Source organism: Thamnophis sirtalis, unplaced genomic scaffold, assembly GCF_051295495.1.
Source record: "Thamnophis sirtalis isolate CommonGarterSnake01/CBP01778 unplaced genomic scaffold, rThaSir2_p1.2 scaffold_4, whole genome shotgun sequence".
Lineage (NCBI taxonomy): Eukaryota > Metazoa > Chordata > Lepidosauria > Squamata > Natricidae > Thamnophis > Thamnophis sirtalis.
Genome location: NW_028261384.1, coordinates 126,811,715 through 126,831,362, shown reverse-complemented (window position 1 = coordinate 126,831,362; position 19,648 = coordinate 126,811,715). Strand labels below are relative to the sequence as shown.

The window sequence follows — 19,648 nt, the reverse complement described above, 5'->3', positions numbered from 1 at the left end:
GTCTGCTTCACGATCTTGGGAGGCCTATGTCAGAACAGGCAATCAATGTTGGTTTAGCACACACTGGAATTATAGAGCAAATGATGTGTTATTCCCCCATCATGCCTCGCTTCATGCATCTGGTTGACAGACCCCTAAAAATGCCTCTCAACAATCTCCCAAAGTGTGCATGTCTTGACAAGAAATGGAAGTTCTCCTGTCTCATATGAACCTCACATACCTGAAGAGAGGACTGTGGCCTCCAAGGCGAGCCTTGGACCAGGACAAGGGGGACGGCACAGCCAGATAATCCATCCCTTCTTTGCGGGAGATCCCAAGTCCTCCACTGCCCATGGAGCCACCACCCACATCTTCTCCATTGCAGCTCCCTTCCTCCTTCCGGGTCAGGGCCACCGTCTGCTCGGTCGAGGTCTTGCGAGCTTTTTGAGGGATGCTTTCCACCAGCCGGGTGGCGGGGCAATTAAACGGGGCCAGATCACTGCTCGATTCCAAGCTGTCCCCTGGAGCCTCTTCACCAAGACTACCCCTCCTGGAGAGGCATGGAGATACAGAAGAATGCGTCTCTGAGCTGGAATAGCGTCTTTTGCCGCAGGGGGATGACGGTCGAGGTCCAAGAAGCAGCCACGTATCCTCCGTTCCCCGACTTGGGGAGTAGCTGGTACTGTAAGATGGCCAGGATTCTTCAGCAGATGACCATGGCTTGGGAGATGCTCGGGGCGAGCCCAAGGGTGAGCTAAGGGCAAAACGAGCTGCAGCCTCATTTAGCTCGTGCTCCACGTCATCTCCAGCAGGGGCCTCATCATCCGAAAAAAAGCTCCACGGGGAGACACTTCCGCTGCTAGCAGGACTCGGGGTGAAGAATCCGGAAGAATGAGCCACTTCCCGGTAACCCCCAAAGGCCTCCAGCAAGAGATAGTCCCGAGGGGAAGAGTCCCACTCATCTTCATCGGTCCGTTGACTTGGAGAGATGGTGGTGATTTGGATGCTGGGACATTCGAGCACCCGGGAACCTCCCAGCCGCACCTGCCGGGCCGGCTGGCTCTCGAAGGTGTCGCCGTCCAAGTTGGCGGGACGGGGCGGAGGAGAGTGCATGCCAGCGCGGCCCCCTCCAAGGTGCAGAGGACATGGGATGCCCAGAGGAGAGGCATAAGGTGGAGGGTCTTCAAGAGTAAGCGAACAATAGTCAGGGAGAGTGTCTGCTTCCAAGTCTGCAAAAAAGACAGAAAATGTGAATTAAGTGTTCCTCTGTTGGATTAAATCACAGAGTTGGCTGGTCCAAGAAATTCCCTCACGGAAATTCTCAGGAAAGGCAATCTGGAAATAATTATCGCTGACTTCTAGCTCCCACCTGTATTGGAGCATTAAAATAGGTAAAAAAGATGTTGAGACTCTAAACAGAGATGATTAGGGGACTGGAAGCCAAAACATGAAGAACGGTTGCAGGAACTGGGTCTACTCTACTCTGATGAAAAGAAGAACCAGGGGAGACATGATAGCAGTATTCAAATATTTCAGGTGCTGCCACAAAGAGGGAGTCAAGCTATTCTCCAAGGCACCTGAGGGTAGAACAAGAAGCAATGGGTGGAAACTAATCAAGGAGAGAAGCAATTTAGAACTGAGGAGAAATTTCCTGACAGTTAGAACAATTAGTCAGTAGAACAACTTGCCTCCAGAAGTTGTTAATGCTCCAACACTGGAATTTTTTAAATGTTGGATAACCATTTGTCTGAAGTGATGTAGGGTTTCCTGCCTAAGCAGGGGATTGGACTAGAAGGCCTCCAAGGTCCCTTCCAACTGTATTCTATTCTATTCTATTCTATTCTATTCTATTCTATTCTATTCTATTCTATTCTATTCTATTCTATTCTACTCTACTCTACTCTACTCTATCCTAATCCTTGTCATAGGACCACCATGAAGCCTAAAACTTCCTTTGTTAAGCAAGACAGTTGTTAAGTGAGTTTTGCCTCATTTTACAACCTTTCTTGCCACAGCCTTTCTTGCCACAGTGTTTAAGTGAATCATTGCTGCGATTAAGTTAGTAATATAGTTGTTAAATAAGTCTGGCTTTGCTTGTCGGAAGGTTGCAAAAGGGGGATGACAGGACCCTGAGACACTGTCACCCTCATAAATATGAATCAGTTGCCAAGCATCTGAAGTTTGATCTCATGGCCATGGGGATGCTGCCATGGTCGTAAGTGTGGAAAATGGACATAGTCACTTTTTCAGTACTATTGTAACTTTGAATGCTCACTAAATGAATGGCTGACAACTACCTGTATCACTGAGGTATATGATCAGAAATGGTATTCTACCGGTTCAGACTGGTTCAGCCAAACCAGTGGTGGAAATCGCGTATGGCCCCAACCACCCGCCCTGGCTCTATGGCCTCCCATTTAGACCCTTTTCTTCACCAAAAGCATATGTGCGGAAGGTTATGTGCATGCACACGCACTCACATTTGCGAAGGAAGGTAAGTCAATGCCACCCCTGTATATGATGGTTCTATTCTTAGTTTCTTTGGTGCTAATAATGGTCTGGAGATGAGATCTCTAGAAATTAGGACAGTGTTTGTCATCTCTTGGGAATTTGAAGGTGTTTGTACTTCAACTCCCAGAATTTCCCAGTTGAAGGGGGGAATTCTGGGAGGGAGTGGTGCGGTGGCCTAGAGGTAGGGCTCTCACAATCTCACAAGGCTGTGAGTTCGATCCCAGGCAGAGGCGGATACTTCTCTCTCTGGACACAGTGAGAATATATCTGCTGAACAAAACTCTGCATTAGCAACAAGAAGGGCAGCTGGCCATTAAACATTCTGCTAGCTCCTTTCAGTTACCCAGACTTCACAAGGGGTTATGGGGGTCATTAAAAGGTGATGATGGGGAATTCTGGGAGTTGAAGTCCACACATCTTCAAGTTTCAAGGTTGAAGAACACTGCATTAGATGAACATTTCTCTTATTTAAACCCAAAATGCCTGGCAATTAGATCCATTTATATCTTGTAGCCATGAATTCCACCAACACCTTATACATTTTCATGGCCAGGTTTTTTTTCTTCTTGGTCCAGATTACAGGTAATCCTCGATTTACGGCCATAAGTGAGCCCAAAGCTGTTAACTGAGTCTTTGGTTAAGTGAATTTTGCTCCCATTTTACGACCTTTCATGTCATAGTTGTTAAGTGAATCACAGAAGTTGTTAAATTAGTAACAAGGTTGATAAGTGAATCCAGCTTCCCCATGAACTTTGATTGTCAGAAGGTTGCAGAAGGGGATCACATGACCCCAGGACACTGCAACCGTCATAAATGAGAGTCAGTTGCTAAGGGTCTGAATTTTCATTACATGACCAACTGGATTTTATCATGGATTTTAGTTTTTACGTATTATTTTATACTAGAATTTTTAATTGTATAGTTAGTGAGTGTTTTTATTTAAATAATAATACAATAGCAGAATTAGAAGGGACCTTGGAGGCCTTCTAGTCCAACCCCCTGCCTAGGTAGGAAACCCTATACTGTTCCACACAAATGGCTATCCAACATCTTCTTAAAGACTTCCAGTGTTGGAGCATTCACAACCTCTGGAGGCAAGCTGTTCCACTGATTAATTGTTCTAACTGTCAAGAAATTTCTCCTCAGTTCTAAGTTGCTTCTCTCCTTGATTAGTTTCCACCCATTGCTTCTTGTTCTACCCTCAGGTGCCTTGGAGAATAGTTTGACTCCCTCTTCTTTGTGGCAACCCCTGAGATATTGGAACACTGCTATCATGCCTCCCCTAGTCCTTCTTTTCATTAAACTAGACATACCCAGTTCCTGCAACTGTTCCTCATATGTTTTAGCCACCAGTCCCCTAATCATCTTCATTGGTCTTCTCTGCACTCTTCCTAGAGTCTGAACATGTTTTTTACATTGTGGCGACCAAAACTGAATGCAGTATTCCAAGTGTGGCCTTACCAAGGCCTTATAAAGTGGTATTAACACTTCACGTGATTTTGATTCTATCCTCTGTTTATGCAGCCTAGAACTGAGTTGGCTTTTTTGGCAGCTGCTGCACACTGTTGGCTCCTATTTAAATGGTTGTCCACTAGGATTCCAAGATCCCTTTCACAGTTACTACTGTTGAGCAAGGTACCACCTATACTGTACCTGTACATTTTGTTTTTGTTGCCTAAATGTTCTGGTCTCTGGTCTGTGACTGTAATAGACTGAATTGATTGATTGATTGATTGATTGAAGGAAGGAAGGAAGGAAGGAAGGAAGGAAGGAGGGAAGGAAGGAGGGAGGGAAGGAGAGAAGGAGAGAAGAAAGGAGGGAGGGAAGGGGGAAGGAGGGAGGGAAGGAAGGAGGGAAGGAAGGAAGGAGAGTAGGAGAGAAGAAACGAGGGAAGGAAAGAGGGAGGGAGGGAAGAAGAAGTAGGACCGTTGTAATATAAGATGGGTTTATGGGATGGTAAGAAAGCAATTTCAAGTATATTGCCAACTGTAGGGAAAAAATTGTTAGAAATACATATTATTAATAACAGTTATGAGATCATATAATTGTGAATGTATATATGAAATTGATAAAATAATTTTTTTAAAAAAAATATGATTGATTGATTACAAGACCATGGGAATACTGCAATGGTTGTAAGCATGGAAGCGTGCTAATATGTCACTTTTTTCAGTACTATTATTATAACTTCAAGCGGTCACTAAATTAACTGTTGTAATGCAAAGACTACCTTGTACAAATGATGGACCAGGGCGAAATTCAACCTAGAAATAAGGAGGAACTTTCTGACAGTGAGAACAATCAACCAATGGAACAGAAGTTGCCTTCGGAAGTTGTGGGAGCTTCATTATTTGAGACTTTCAAGAAGAGATAGGACTGCCATTTATCAGAAATGGTGTAGGGTCTCCTGCTTGGGTAGAGAGGAGGGGTTGGACTAGATGACTTATAAGGTCCCTTCCAACTCGTTAATCTGTTAAATAGACTCCTTAATGGATATATGACTATATCATCGGATATAACTCATTCAAATAGTGAGCTATCTAGAACAATATTATGTGTTACTCATCTGTATACTGTGCAAATTTCTGCATTAGTCACTGCTAACACCAAATAGGCGTGCAGAGAAACAATATGAAATACTGGTTAAGGCTCAGACACAGGAAAATAGAGAAACCACAAATGATTCCTCAGAAATGAATACAATATTAGTACAGCTTTTTGTTTTTGAGACCAGTTGTTTTTGAAAGCTCAAGTTTCTAGTCCTCCAGCCTGTAAAAATGAACACAACCACTTCTGTTGTGGATGTGAACAGGTGGGCAGGTTTAGAGAAATGCAGAGCATTAAAGCACAGGCTGCTACAGGTAGTCCTCAACTTACAACAATTCATGTAGGGACCATTCGAACTTATGCCAGCACTGAAAAAAAGTGACTTAGGAGCGCTTTTCACACTTACAACAGTTGCCACTTCCTCATGGTCACCTGATCAAAATTGAGATGCTTGGCAACTGACTCATATCTACGACGGTTGCAGTTTCCTGGGGTCATGTGATCATCTTTTGTGACCTTCTGACAAACAAAGTCAGTTGGGAAGTCAGATTCACTTAACAACCATGTGACTAAGTTAACAGCTGCAAGAATTCACTTAAGCACTGTGGCAAGAAAAGTCATAAAATGGGGCAAAATTCACTTAAACAACTGCCTTTCTTAGCAACAGCAATTTTGGGCTCAATTTTGGTCGTACGTTGCTGTCCAAGTACATCCATAACCACTGAAATCCACTAAATGACTGAGTCAATCTCTCTCTCTCTCTCTCTCTCTCCCTCCCTCTCCCTCTCCCTTTCATTCTCTTTCCCTCCCCCTGTCTGTGTGTATCCCTCCCTCCCTCTCTCTGTCTCTCTGTCTCTCTCTCTGTGTGAGTCTCCCTCCCTCCCTCTTTCTCTCTGTATCTCTCTCACACTCCCTCTCCCCCCCTCTCTCTGTCTCTCCCACTCCCTCTCCTTCCCTCCCCTCTCTCCTCCCCTCCCCCTTCTCTATGTGTCTTTCCCTCCTTCCCTCTCTCCCTCCCTCTCTCTATCTCTCTTTCTCTGTGTGTGTCTCTCAATCCCTCTCTCTTTCTCTCTGTGTGTCTCTCCCTCTTAATCTCCTTCCCTCTCCCCCTCTCTCTTCCTCCCTATCTCTCTCTTTCTCTCTCTGTCTCTCCCTCCCTTTCTCCCTCCCTCTCTCCATCCTCTCTTTGCCTCTCTCTCAATCCCTCTCTCTTTCTCTCTCTGTCTCTCACTCCCTCTCTGTGTGTCTCTCTTTCTCTCTCTGTCTCTCCCTCTCCTTCCCTCCCTCCTCTTCCTCCCTCCCTATCTCTCTATTTCTCTCTTTGTCTGTCTCTCATACCCTCCCTTTCTCCCTCCTTCCCTCTCTCCACCCTCTCTCTGCCTCTCTCTTTGTGCCTCTCTCTCTCACTCCCTCTCTCTCTCTCTGCCTCTCTCTCTTTCTTTCTCCTCCTCCCTCCCTCTCTCCCAGTCCAATCCACCTCACAGGGTGGTTGTGAGAGAGATCATAACGAACACAGAGAAGCTCCCGGAGAAGCTACCAATCTAACTAGTAAATAAACAAACCCACAGGCTAGCCACATAAAATGTCAACTATGCAATCCAGGCCTCAACGCAATGCCAGAGCCAAGAGTCCCATAGAGAAAGACGGGGAAACGAGCTCCTTCCTTCGGAGATTAGTCACCCAGATTTCAGCCCGCGGCCTTCCCCTTACGCCAAGAGCCCACATTTGAGCCTGTGACTCGGGTTATAAACAAGTCGGTTAGAAAAAACCACCCACAATAGAGAAAGGGATTGATTTTCCTAGAAGAAACAAACATTTGGATCAACATAAGAAGGGGGAAGAAAAAGGGAGGGGGGGAGGAACAGTGATTTGTTCAATTTCCACTCTTTCTCTCTCTTCCTCTGTGTCCTGCAGCTTAGCCTCCTCCCTCCTTCGCAAAAAAATCTGCTTCCAATTTGAAGTTTTCCTCCTTTCCTTGATTTCATCTGCTCTTGCTAGCTAGGGCTAAACTCTGGAGACCCAAGGCGCGACTTAACTCAATCCTGTCTCCCTCCAGCCTGTTCCCCTCCCTCCGCTTTGAGTTGAGTTGTCCTTGGCTTTCTACGCAACACCATTTCCTGTGCCTGCCTTGGCGTTTTGACAACCGACCCCCCCCCCGCCTAACCACCCCACCCACAGTAGCATTTGCTTTAAAAGACTCCCCACCCCCACCCCACCCGCTGTCTTTAAAAAGAGGAAGCGTGCCTAGAGCTGTGCCTAGGCAAAACCAAGGAAGGAAAAGTAGTTTTCTTTGTTTTGAATCAATACAGGCGAGGGAGCGAGCAATTAGGAGCAATTCCAGCAATCACCCGCACCGTATCTGGAAGAGCTACCCAATGGTACATCAGGCCCTGGAATTTCCCAGAAAAGAAGAGGGTATTTTCACAAGCAGGGATCCACTACCAGAAAGACCCCGTTTCTAAGATCCAACAGTTCTTTCAGTAAGCCAAATACAGGTAGTTCTCAACTTAAGAGACAGATTAACAGAGTTGGAAGGGATGCTGTAGGTCATCTAGTCCAACCCCCGCCCAAGCAGGTGACCCTATATCATTTCTGACAGATGGCACTCCAGTCTCTTCTTGAAAGCCTCCAGTGATAAAGCTCCCATAACATCCAAAGGCAACTTCTGTTCTACGGGTTGATTATTCTCACTATCAGAAAATTTCTCCTTGTTTCTCCTTGTTTGAATCTCGCCCTGATCAGTTTCCATCCATTATTCCTTGTCTGGCCTTCAGGTGCCTTAGAAAATAGCTTGATCTCCTCCTCTCTGTAGCAGCCCCTCAACTATTGGAAGACTGCTATCATGTCTCCCCTTGTCCTTCTCTTCACTGGACTAGCCATGCCCAGTTCCTACAACCATTCCTGCAACTTACAAACTCTTAGCAATAGCAATAGCAGTTAGACTTATATACCGCTTTCAGCCCTCTCTAAGCGGTTTACAGAGTCAGCATATTGCCCCCAACAACAATCCGGGTCCTCATTTTACCCACCTCGGAAGGATGGAAGGCTGAGTCAACCCTGAGCAGGTGAGATTTAAACAGCCGAACTGCAGAACTGCAGTCAGCTGAAGTAAATGCAGTGCTGCATTTAACCACTGCGCCACCTCGGCTCTTTATACTTGTTAGTAGTCTAATATTAACAAAGGTCCATACAACCATTTATGACTTTCCGGCATATTAAACCAGATTATCGAAACCAGCATGTCAACCAAGTACAGCAAAATAGGGGCAAATAGTTTATATGTATCGTCATCATCTCAAATACCACAGACAGTAGGAGCAGATCAGTGGTGGGATTCAAATAATTTAACAACTGATTCTCTGCCCTAATGACCAGCTGGATAAGCGGGGCTTGGTGGTCATGTGACAGGGTGGGCATGGTCAACTCAATGTCACTCACATCGATGGATGCTTTGCCTTAGCTGTTACAATGTAATAAGGGTTAATGGGAGAGGCAGTTTCTGTAAGCAGGGCAATAAAGATAAAACACCACCAGAATGTTTCCTTCCTGCCTTCCTTACAGGATTAGCCCTGTAAAGTGAAGAAAAATCAAAAGAAGTTTTCTTCCAACAGCCAATTCTCTGAGCTGCTTAGAAAGTTAACAACTGGTTCTCCCAAACAGGTGCAAACTGGCTGAATGCCATCACTGGAGCAGAACATCCAACATAGTCACACCAATTAGTTGTTGGAATAAATCAAGTACAAGAAGACCAAAATTATTAGGTCTTAACCTAGGATATATTCTCGACAAGAACAGATTAAATAATCGGCAGCTTTAAAGCTTAAGTTGAAGAGTCAGGCATGTTCCATCAATTTGTCCAATAATGAGAAAGGTCCACCTAGGTGACAATTGTTCCAGGCCATCTAATTTTGTCAACACTATCTCTGGCAAGTTTGGCAGGATTACCTATTAAGAAGTATTTATTCTTTCTAGGGTAAATACTCAGTTCTGATTAATCTTCCACACTCAGGCATCAAAGAACAGTGACCGTAGATCTCAAGCTTTGAAACAATTTAGTTATATACTATTCATCAGCCCATATTATCTATAAATATCCGTAATACTCTAGATAGCAAAATACTTTCTCGTTTCATCTTAGACTTGGCTGGAACAAAGGAATATTAAAGTTGCTTAAATCTGTGATAACATCTGGAAAAAAGTGAAGCAAATGTGTTACGGACGGACGTCAGAAATCTACATCAGTTTTCATGCTCGCTGCGGATTGGCTAGAATGTATATAAGTTTTCATGCTCGCTGCGGATTGGCTGTCCCAACTGCGGGGAATTTAAACTGCTGTCATTGGCTGGCTGGTCTGCCTAGAGCTCCTTAAAGGGTGAGCTCTGGAAGTCCAGCCAGCAGAGCATAGTCACATTTTGCTGGAAATAAAAATTGCTGAAATCACTAGCAACTCTCGCCTGCTGCATTCGCGCCAATCTAACACTGGCGACAAAGGACAAAGGGACCTGAGAACCTTCTCGTGAACCACGCAACCATCTTGCAACAAGGATCCCCAACAACCTGCACAAATGGCATCACAAGTATCGCCTGCTCCAGCAATCTTCGACCCGCAGACAGAAGACTGGCACACATGCATGGGCCATTTCAGAATGTTCCTAGAGGCCAACGATTACCAGGACAGGCCAGACAACAGGAAGCGAGCATTATTCCTGACCTACTGTGGCACCAAGATTTACAAATTGGCACAGACTCTGATCACTAATGAAGTGGCTATTGCACAGGATCCCAGGGGTGGTACCATACTTCAACGATGTTTTTGTATCAGGAGAGTCAATAGGCCAGTTGATGGAAAGACCTTGGGGAGGTTCCAGGAAAAAGGACTCAAAGTAAACCGTAATAAATGTAAAATTGGTGTAAGTCAGGTAGAGTTCCTTGGCTACCTAATAGATTGGTTGAGCATCCACCTGACCGACAGCAAGGTGAAAGCCATTAAGAACGCTCCCACCCCGAAGAATAAGGCAGAACTGCAAGCCTTCTTGGGACTGTTAAATTTCTACAGCATTTTTTTAAAACAGAAGGCCACCGTTGCTGAGCCTCTCCAAACCTCCTAGGGAAGATGATGCCATGGGACCTGTGGACAGAGGGAAGACCAAGCGTTTGCAGCATTAAAGACCTCCTCTTGTCCGATAGCGTCCTGATTCAATACAACCACACATTGTGGGTCCGGATCATCGGTGACGCTTCCCCCTTTGGAGTTGGGGTGGTCCTCAGCCACTGCCTACCAGATGGAACAGAAGCACTGATAGCATATTATTCAAAGACCCTATCACCAACTGAGGGCAACTACAGCCAAATTGATAAAGAGGCCTTGGCCATGGTGGCAGGAATCAAGTGGTTCCACGGGTATGTATATGGAAGACATTTTGAGCTGGTCACCAACCATAAGCCCCTATTAGGACTCCTTGCCGGCAACCAACAGACCCCTCCGTACAAGTCCCCAAGAATGACCAGATGGGCCATTTTCCTCAGTGCGTATGACTATGAGCTGATCCATGGACCTGGCAAAGACATCAGCCACGCCGACGCTCTCAGCCGCTGCCCACTGCCAGTAATAGTGGAAGATCCCACACCCACTGCCCAAGTATTGCTGATCGACATCGACCCAGCTAGCTCAGTAACCATCAAAGACATAGCTGAACACACCCAAAAGGACAAAATATTATGGAAAGTTCTGAACTGGGTGTTGAGGGGGTGGCCACAGGAGAGACTGGGGGAGGAGTTCCAGAGTTACCACAGCAAGCAAACCGAACCGTCAACCATAAAAGGTTGTGCTGTGGGGAGAAAGGGTCATTGTTCCCCAAAAGTTTCGGAGGCAAGCCATGGACGCGTTACACATGGGACATCCCGGGATAGTGAGAATGAAGGCATTAGCCTGGAACTACATCTTATGGCCCCAGATGGACAAGGACATTATCGAGTGGGTGGCCATATGCAAATCCTGCCAGGAGATGCGACCAGCACCACCACGAGTTGAGCACCACGACCAGCACCACCACATTGACTTTGCAGGGCCAGTAGAAGGACAAACATTTCTTATTGCCATGGATGCATACTCCAAATGGCTAGAAATAATCATCATGCAGACAACCATGGCAGAAGCCACTATCCGAGCCCTCCAACGACTCTTCATCACCCATGGTCTACCCGACATCCTGGTTTCTAATACGGCCCACAACTGACGGCCAAGACCATGGAGACATTCCTTGCAGAGCAAAGGATCCAGCACGTACTCCTCTCTCCTTTCCACCTGGCAAGCAATGGGCAGGCCGAGCGGATGGTGAGACTAACCAAGGAAACCTTCATCCGAATGGACCCAGGAAATTGGCAGGAAAAAGTCATCCAGTTCCTCCTCACTCACTTACCCCTCATGCAACCACCAACAAGAGCTCAGCAGACTTGCTGATGGGAAGAAGGCTGAGGTCGTGATTTGACCGATGCCACCCAGATTACCTTCCTGAGACCTCTCTGGACTCCATACGGCCCATGCAGGCATTCAACATACAGGACCGGGTATTCGCACACAACTATGCAAGATATCCAACCTGGCTGGCGGGCCAAGTCGTGGCTGTCACCAGCCCCAAGTCATACCGCATTGAGCTGGATGATGGGCAAATCTGGAGGAGGCATATCGACCAACTGAGACACCGCCTGGGAGACACTGATCTGAGGAACCAGGGCGACTGGAGGGCCAGAGCAACCCTTGCAGAACCTGAGGTCTCTGCCCCGAGGAGCATGCTCAACTGCCGGCCGAGAAGCAGATGAGTGGGAACCAGGCCTACCCAGTGGCCCAACAGGGGAACTACATGCCAACCCGAGCCGCAACCACTTATCTGGGATCGAGGGCATCCAGCGAGAAGTGATGGTCTCAGAAGCCGAAGGAACCAGTCCGGAACCCAACTCGTGGGCCGAGGAGCTCCAGAAGGTTCTGTCCCAGGAAGCCGGAGGAAGATCAGACTCGACCGCTGCAGATCCCGGAGACAAGTGAACTGCGCAGGTCCAGTAGGAAGCCAGCGCGTTCCGCCTACCTGGAGGACTACGTCACATACATAGGCAGGGGATTGAATGCTGTTCATTCTAGGAGGGGAGGGATGTTACGTACGTATGTACATCAGAAATCTATATCAGTTTTCATGTTCGCTGCAGATTGGCTAGAATCTACAAAAATTGTCATGCTCGCCATGGATTGGTTGTCCCAACCACAGGGAATTTAAACTGCTGTCATTGGCTGACTGATCTGCCTGGAGCTACTTAAAGGGCGAGCTCCAGCAATCCAGCCAGCAGAGCACAGTCACATTTTGCTGGAAATAAAAAGTGCTGAAATCACTAGCAACTCTCGTCAGCTGCATTCGCGCCGATCTAACAAAATGGATCCCTTTAAGCACATGTAATCTTATACAGAATAAATACAGAATTATACAGAATAACAGAGTTGGAAGGGACCTTGTAGATCATCTAGTCCAACCCTCTGCCCAAGGAGGAGGCCCTACACCATTTCTGACAGATAGCAGTCCAATCTCTTCTTGAAAGCTTCTAGTGATGAAGCTCCCACAACTTCTGAAAGCAACTTCTGTTCCATGGGTTGATTGTTCTCACTGTGAGAAAGTTTCTCCTTAGTTCCAGATTGAATCTCTCCTTGATCAATTTCCATCCATTATTCCTTGACTGGCCTTCAGGTGCTTTGGAAAATAGCTTGACACCCCACTCCTCTTTGTGGCAGCCCCTCAGATATTGGAACACTGTTGTCATGACTCTCCTGGTCCTTCTCTTTACTAGACTAGCCATGCGCAGTTCCTGCAACAGTTCTTCATTTGTTTCTTGAAATAAGCCTTCCTCCACCTCAGAAGCTATGTTAGATAACATCAAGTGGATCAGGAGAAAATATCCTTTTGCAATAAACACCAACACTAGTGTATGGCCAAGGTCTTAACTAGCTTTAACTGTCCTCTTCACACCTTTGGAACTTCTAACTATCCACTGGGTTGTGCGATTATAAATGGATATTGCACATTTGGGAGAAATTAGGTTCGAGTGTCCAGGGAGACAGGCTTGGGGCACATGGTGGTTAAACCTACAAGAATACCCCTGGAAAAAAGATCTTCTAATGAAGGGTCAGCAACCTTAAACACTCAAAGAACCACAAAGGTCCTAACCAGAAGCCCCTCCATTCAATTCTGGAGCCGACCAGAAGTCCGGTTCCCCTACCAGAGTCTCCTTCTAGCTTGGCATCCTTTTTCCTCTACCTGTCCTAACCAAAAGCCCTATCAATTGTGGAGCTGACCGGAAAACCCATCCCTTGCCATAGAGCCTCCTCCTGGCATGTCATGCTTTCCCCCCCCCCCCCAAAAAAAAAACCACCGGAAGCTCCTCTCAAAATTGTGGTGCTGACCAGCGACAGGGAGCCGCAGAAAAGGGATGGAAGAGCCATGGGTTGCTGACCTCTGTTCTACTCAGAGAAATTTTTAACCAAAATAAATCATGGGTGGCTAAAAAAAGCTGAAACAAACAGAAGGTGTTTACAGAAAGATTAAAATACGAAAGAAAGAGAATAGATCTGTAGTGTCTAATAGAGGGTGGAATGAGGCCACGAAATGTTCATCATGATGGACAATTTGTCACTTCTTCATCCAGGCTGTTTAAGGACCAGGAGATGGTGGAAGAGAGTGAATGTTAACCTCAAATCAAATGTTCTATTCTTTTCTTCTGAGTTTTACTGAGGCTAAACCCCACACATCCGTAGATAGATAGAAGAAAGCAGATAAAGAAAATATAATATCATCATCCTAAATCAAGCCATGTTTTATATTTATAGTTATCCCATTTGTTGAAAACATTTGCAACAAATTGGGCCTCTTAAGTTTGGAGTAATTCATGATGGCTATTGTATGCTATCATGTCATAAAGCTCTGTGACTATGACACTGAGCTTGTCGATCAGAAAGGTCGGCAGTTCGGTGGTTTGAATCCCTAGTCCAGGTCTCCTGCCTGAGCAAGGGGTTGGATTAGGTGACCTCCAACGTCCCTTCCAACTCTGTTACTGTTTAGCTTTGGATTTATTCACTATCCCATTCAGTTTATATTTGCCTAGAAAGGCAATTTTCTAACTTGCAGGCAAGGGTAGAAACATCCAATAGGAAAATTTCTGGACTTAAACAAATCCTCCAGATTCAGAACACTCTTTCGAGGAAATTCTAGATTTTGAACTCCAAGATCATCACATGGAGAAAAAAGTTTTGGGAGCAGGCAAGTAGCTGATGGTTTGCCACATGCTGTGAATACAAACTAAATGTGCTCCCCTCTCCCCCGCAGTGGTGGGATTCAATCAGTTCGCACCTATTTGGGAGAACCAGTTGTTAATTTTCTAAGCAGTTCGGAGAACAGGTTTTTGGAAGAAATCTTATTTTGTTTTTTTCCACTTTACATGGTTAATCCTGGAAGGAAGGAAGGAAGGAGGGAGGGAGGGAGGGAGGGGGGGAAGGAGGGAAGGAGGGAGGGAGGGAGGGAGGGAGGGAGGGAGGGAGGAAGGAAGGAAGGAAGGAAGGAAACGAAACATTCTGGTGTTGTTTCTAGTCTAATCCTTATTGACCTACTTACAGAAACTGCCTCTCCGGTTAACCCTTACTACATTGTAACAGCTAATGCGAAGCGAGTGAGTGACATTGAGTTGGCCACGCCCACCCAGTCACATGATCACCCAGCCTCCACCTACCCAGCTGGTCATTAGGGCAAAGAACCAGTCAAATTATTTCAATCCCACCACTTCCCCCCCACCCCCCAAATTTAACAGCCAGCATTGCTAGTAAAAGGGCTTAAGTAGCAATTGCTAGGAAAATCCTGCCATCTCCTTCCATCATTAGAAGGAGAAACAGTCAAAGGAGATAGAAGGCCTTTGACAAAATAAGGGTTGATGCTAACCTGATAGTACTTCCAGATCAGTGGTGGGTTTCAAAATTTTTTAGAACCTCTTCTGTAGGTGTGGCCTGCTTTGTGGGAGTGGCTTGCTAGCCATGTGGCTGGGTGGGAGTGGCTTCAAGCCATGTGACTGGGTGGGCATGGCCAACTTGTAAAATGTGGTGAAACTCACTTAACAATGTTCTTGCTTAGCAACCAAAATGTTGGCTCAGAAACTCTGGCATTTGAAGCATGCAAGTCTTAAAGCTGTTAAGTTACAAGACCCTTGCACCCTTAACCCTTTAGAAAAAAAATGCCCAGGGGTGTTGAAACTTGACAGCTTTAAGACTTGTGGACTTCAACTCCCCAAATTCCTCCTCTTGCTCTTCATCTTGATGATGGGCGGATGGGCAGGGGGAGGGAGCTGGAACTGGTTTTAAATGGCACTGTAGATTTGTGAAATCTCTTCTATAGAAGAGCTTAGAACTGGCAGGAACCCACCCCTGCTCCAGATCGAAGGCAGTGTAGGAAGTTAAAACCCACCCCTCTCCTAGAAAATGACATATCCTAGGAAATATTGAAAAAGGCAGAATATTATATTTCCTTGAATCAGAAATGTGTTTTTTAGGCAGGAAACAGACTCACTCTTAATAGCCCCCACCTTTGTCAATGTACCATTTAAAAAGCCTGGGCCAGTCTATTCTACATAACAAAGATCTCCCCCTTCATCTCCAGGTTGATGGGATTAAGACATGATAGTGTTAGCCTTTTATCCATCTCACCACAGGGCACCTGGGAAGAAGCAACTCTCAACCAAACTTGGACTCAAAACACAGCCTAGAGTGGTGCCCCTGCATGGCCTCATGGGAGTCGGACAACCAATCAGAACACATTTCTTACACAGGAACAGGAAACAGAGAGGTGAGGCCAAACAGAGAGTATAAAATAATCCAGGAACTATCAGCAGCCCCCTTGAGGTTGAGGAAGCATGTGATCACCTTTTTCCCCAGGACTTCAAGCCATGTGGTCCTGTCCACCACTAAAAACATCTTTCCACGCAACCTCCATGTTTCCAGTGTCTTTTTCCCCAATTGGAACTGAACCCAGAAGGACATTTCCTCCAACAGCAGTATATCTTGAAATTCCAGATACTTAGGAGCAAAATAAATAAATAAATAGGGAACTCAGTTTGCATACTTCCCAGAAGAATTAGCATGGCCACTATTAGCAAAAGGAGGTTGGAATTTGGGCCCTTGCGACATTCATGGATGGGTAGGGGACTATGTTATCGGCTCAGGCCCTAACATTTAGCATGGACAGCCACAGTAAGCAGGGCAATAAAAATTAGGCTAGAAATAACACCAGAATGTTCCTTCCTGCCTTTCTTACAGGATTAGCCGTGTAAAGTGGGGAAAAACAAAAGGAGATTTCTTCCAACAACCGGTTCTCTGAACCTCTTAGAAAGTTACCAACCGGTTCTCCCTGAATAGATGCGAACTGGCTGAATCCCACCATTGGACAGCCACCCTTCAAAGCATGATTGGTTCTCCAGCTGGCATCTTTCTTTGCATCAAGAGGCGCGAGCTAAGCCCTCCTCCGCCTTTACCTTAAAAACAAATACTTTGGAAAGTTAACTCCTCCTGAATCCAATCCAATCCTTCAGCTAGGCCTCCACCCTGTTTGGTGGGCCAAAGACAAACCCGAGATCCGATACAGAGAAACGGGAAACCAACAGTGTCTGAATCCAATTAAAGGGCCATTCCCCCCCCCCCCAAGCCCCAGGCTGGGCTGGCATGGACCAACGTTGCCTAGGAAATGGGGCACAGGCCCAAAAGACAAAACTGGGGTTTTTTTGGGGGGGGGGGAAGAGAGCTTTGCACCGTTGCAGAAAGCGAGTCGAAACGCATAAGAGAGGCTTCCCTCTTCCCTACTCATGGCTCTGGTCTCTCCCACCCTAGCTTCCCCCACCTCCTGCATCTAAGCCTTGGATCCTGGCCAGTCTGGAGGAACGTAATTCTGTGGGATCCCAAGACCGTCACAGCCCCCATCTGGATTTCATTTGAACCAGACGCAGCCTGCCCAAGCGACGGGTTGACCTTTCTTTTTGGAAAATAACCCAGTTTCCTACCTCTTGTCTTCGGAGAGGCTCCTTGGCAGGGCTGCCAACTTCCTCACAGCAATGCGCCCCCCCCAACAAAGCCAGAAAGTACAGGGTTGCAGGACCCTAATCCACTTCTACCTGACCTCCCCCCTCCCCCCCCACATTGCCAGGAGATCCCAAATTCAAAGATCCACCTTTGGCAGCAAATCTGTCCACACTTACTTTGGCATCTCCTCCTTTTTGGCAAACAGGCTAATGGAATTGCGTGTCAGGCAAGCCACATTTCTCCCCATTTTGGCTTCCCAGCTTGCCCTTCCCAATGTGGTATTTAACGTTGAAAAGGTCATGTTCTAGACCACTTCAAGCAGATTGAGACAGGGGGGGGGTATCAGATGACAATGGCTTGTTCCACCCACCACTCCAAAATAAATGCATTGCAAGATTGGTTAGTTTGGCCCAGTAAACTTTGCCCAGTAACCAGTGGTGGGATTCAAATAATTTAACAAACCGGTTCTCTGCCCTAATGATTTCTTCCAACAACCAGTTCACCAAACTGCTCAGAAAGTTAACAACCGGTTCTCCCAAAGTGATGCAAACTGGCTGAATCCCACTACTGAGAATAACCCCACCTCACTAATTCTTCTACATTTTGCATTTTGGATGTATAGAAAAATCTGGCATTAGAGGAGAAAAAGAAAGAATATATATATTCTTTCTTGCGCCTGGAAGCACGAAGCCTGAAGATGACGAATGAGACTTCGTCAAAACATCGCCAAGACACCTCCAATTTTACGCGGGAGAAAACCCGAATAACTAAAGACCTACCTACCGACCTACCTACCTACCTACCTACCTACACACACACACACACACACACACACACACATACACACACACACACACACACACACACACACACATATATAGTCTCCCTTTATTTATTTATCAGCACAAATAATATATATATATATATATATATATATATATATATATATATATATATATATATATATATATATACACACACACACACACACACACACACACACACACACACACACACACACACACACACACACACACACACACACACACCTTCAGGAAAATACACAGAAAAAACAAGCTTCAAGATACAATTCCTGAGAAGGACCAGGTCAACACTTGCAACTTTGATGCTAGTCCCTAAGAGTCTGGCTAAAGTCACAAAGCATGTGAAGCTAATATGAGGTCAATTAATCTGTACATCACCGTGAGGTGCAATTCCGGTTGGTAATGTTATGTTTTCATACCTGGGCTCAATTTTTACAAAGCTGGTTTTAGCAAAATTTAGCAAAAAAAAAAGCGCGGGGGGTGGGGGGAGACAAGATACAGGCACAATTTTGTTCTGGATCCCTTCAACTTTATTATCCCTTTAATCTTTTCTTCCCTCGATAGATAAAGAGAACAATAATCCAGCAGGGTAGCCACCTATTAAATAGATTTCATCAAGGCTGGGAGTCCATAAATCAGTTTGCTTTATAACCAATTTCGTTGTATTTAAGTACAATGACAATAAAGATTACATTTATACTTAGACTGCCAGGATGTTTCTATCAACACTATACTTTCATATAATAAACCTTTTCCTCCTCAAATAGCTTGTGGTTGCCTTGAAACTCAACTTTAAAACAAAACAAAAAGGTTAATTATTGGTCCAAGGCCACTTATTCCTAGAAAATGCCAAGAGTTGTATTTCATTTGTAAAACCTGACACTTTTCCCCTCCCTCATTCACTTTCTCTCTCTCTCTCTCTCTCTCTCTCTCTCTCTCTCTCTCTCTCTCTCTCTCTCTCTCTCTCTCTCTCTCTCTCTCTCTCTCTCTCTTTCCCCCCTAACAAGAGGAATCCCTTCGTTTGCCTGCTCTCTGACACACAAACATAAACTTTCTGAAGCGGCAACCCAACATCTGTTCTGAAAGACAAAGAGCAAATGGAAAATTTAAGATTTTTAACTCCGCACGTTCACAGATGTGCACGCACGATAACTCTGCAAACAGATGGACGCATTCATGTACTTTCTCCTTTAAAAAAATAAAATAAAATTAGGGGGAATTTCAGTTCTTCAATTGAATCAAACTCACTGTAAACACACTTTTTCCAAGACTTTTTCCCTGCCGTCCTTCCCTCCCTAAACTTCAGCATCCCTTCCTCCCTCCCCCTGCAACTGAGGCATTGCCCAAATAGCAAATGCCACCCGCCCCCCTGCCTCACCTTCCAAGGGGACCCCCATCGCTGGAGGGTCTTTTTCCTCCTCTCCAAAAATCAGCTTGAATTCTAAGTCTTCGTCTTCGCAGTTTGCAGCCCCCATATTTAAGAGAGAGAGAGAGAGAGAGAGGCAGGCAGGCAGGCAGAGAAACAGAGAGAGAAAGTAGTGGAGTGAATGGATAGACGGTTCCTAATATGGTTAAGGGGAAAAAAGAAACCCCTTTTTAAAAAGTTAAAAGAAAAGGGTTGGAGATGAAGAAGAGAAAGCGGAAAGCATTCCCTTTACTAACTTAAAACTTTTCTTTTGTTCTCGCCCACCCTCAA

General features: G+C 45.6%; 1 protein-coding gene across 2 annotated transcripts in view; it reads right to left on the bottom strand.

Annotated features, from left to right (window-relative positions):
* The window catches only part of NFATC4 (nuclear factor of activated T cells 4), a 56,309-nt gene extending 36,882 nt beyond the window's left edge, over window positions 1-19,427 (bottom strand). For both annotated transcript variants that reach the window (XM_087714154.1, XM_087714153.1), the window contains exons 1-2: window positions 19,331-19,427; window positions 221-1,208 (exon numbers count right to left, since the gene is read on the bottom strand). In XM_087714154.1, the coding sequence (XP_087570280.1) occupies window positions 221-1,208; window positions 19,331-19,427 (1,085 nt within the window). The remainder of the gene's footprint in view (window positions 1-220; window positions 1,209-19,330) is intronic.
* Window positions 19,428-19,648: the final 221 nt, after the last annotated feature.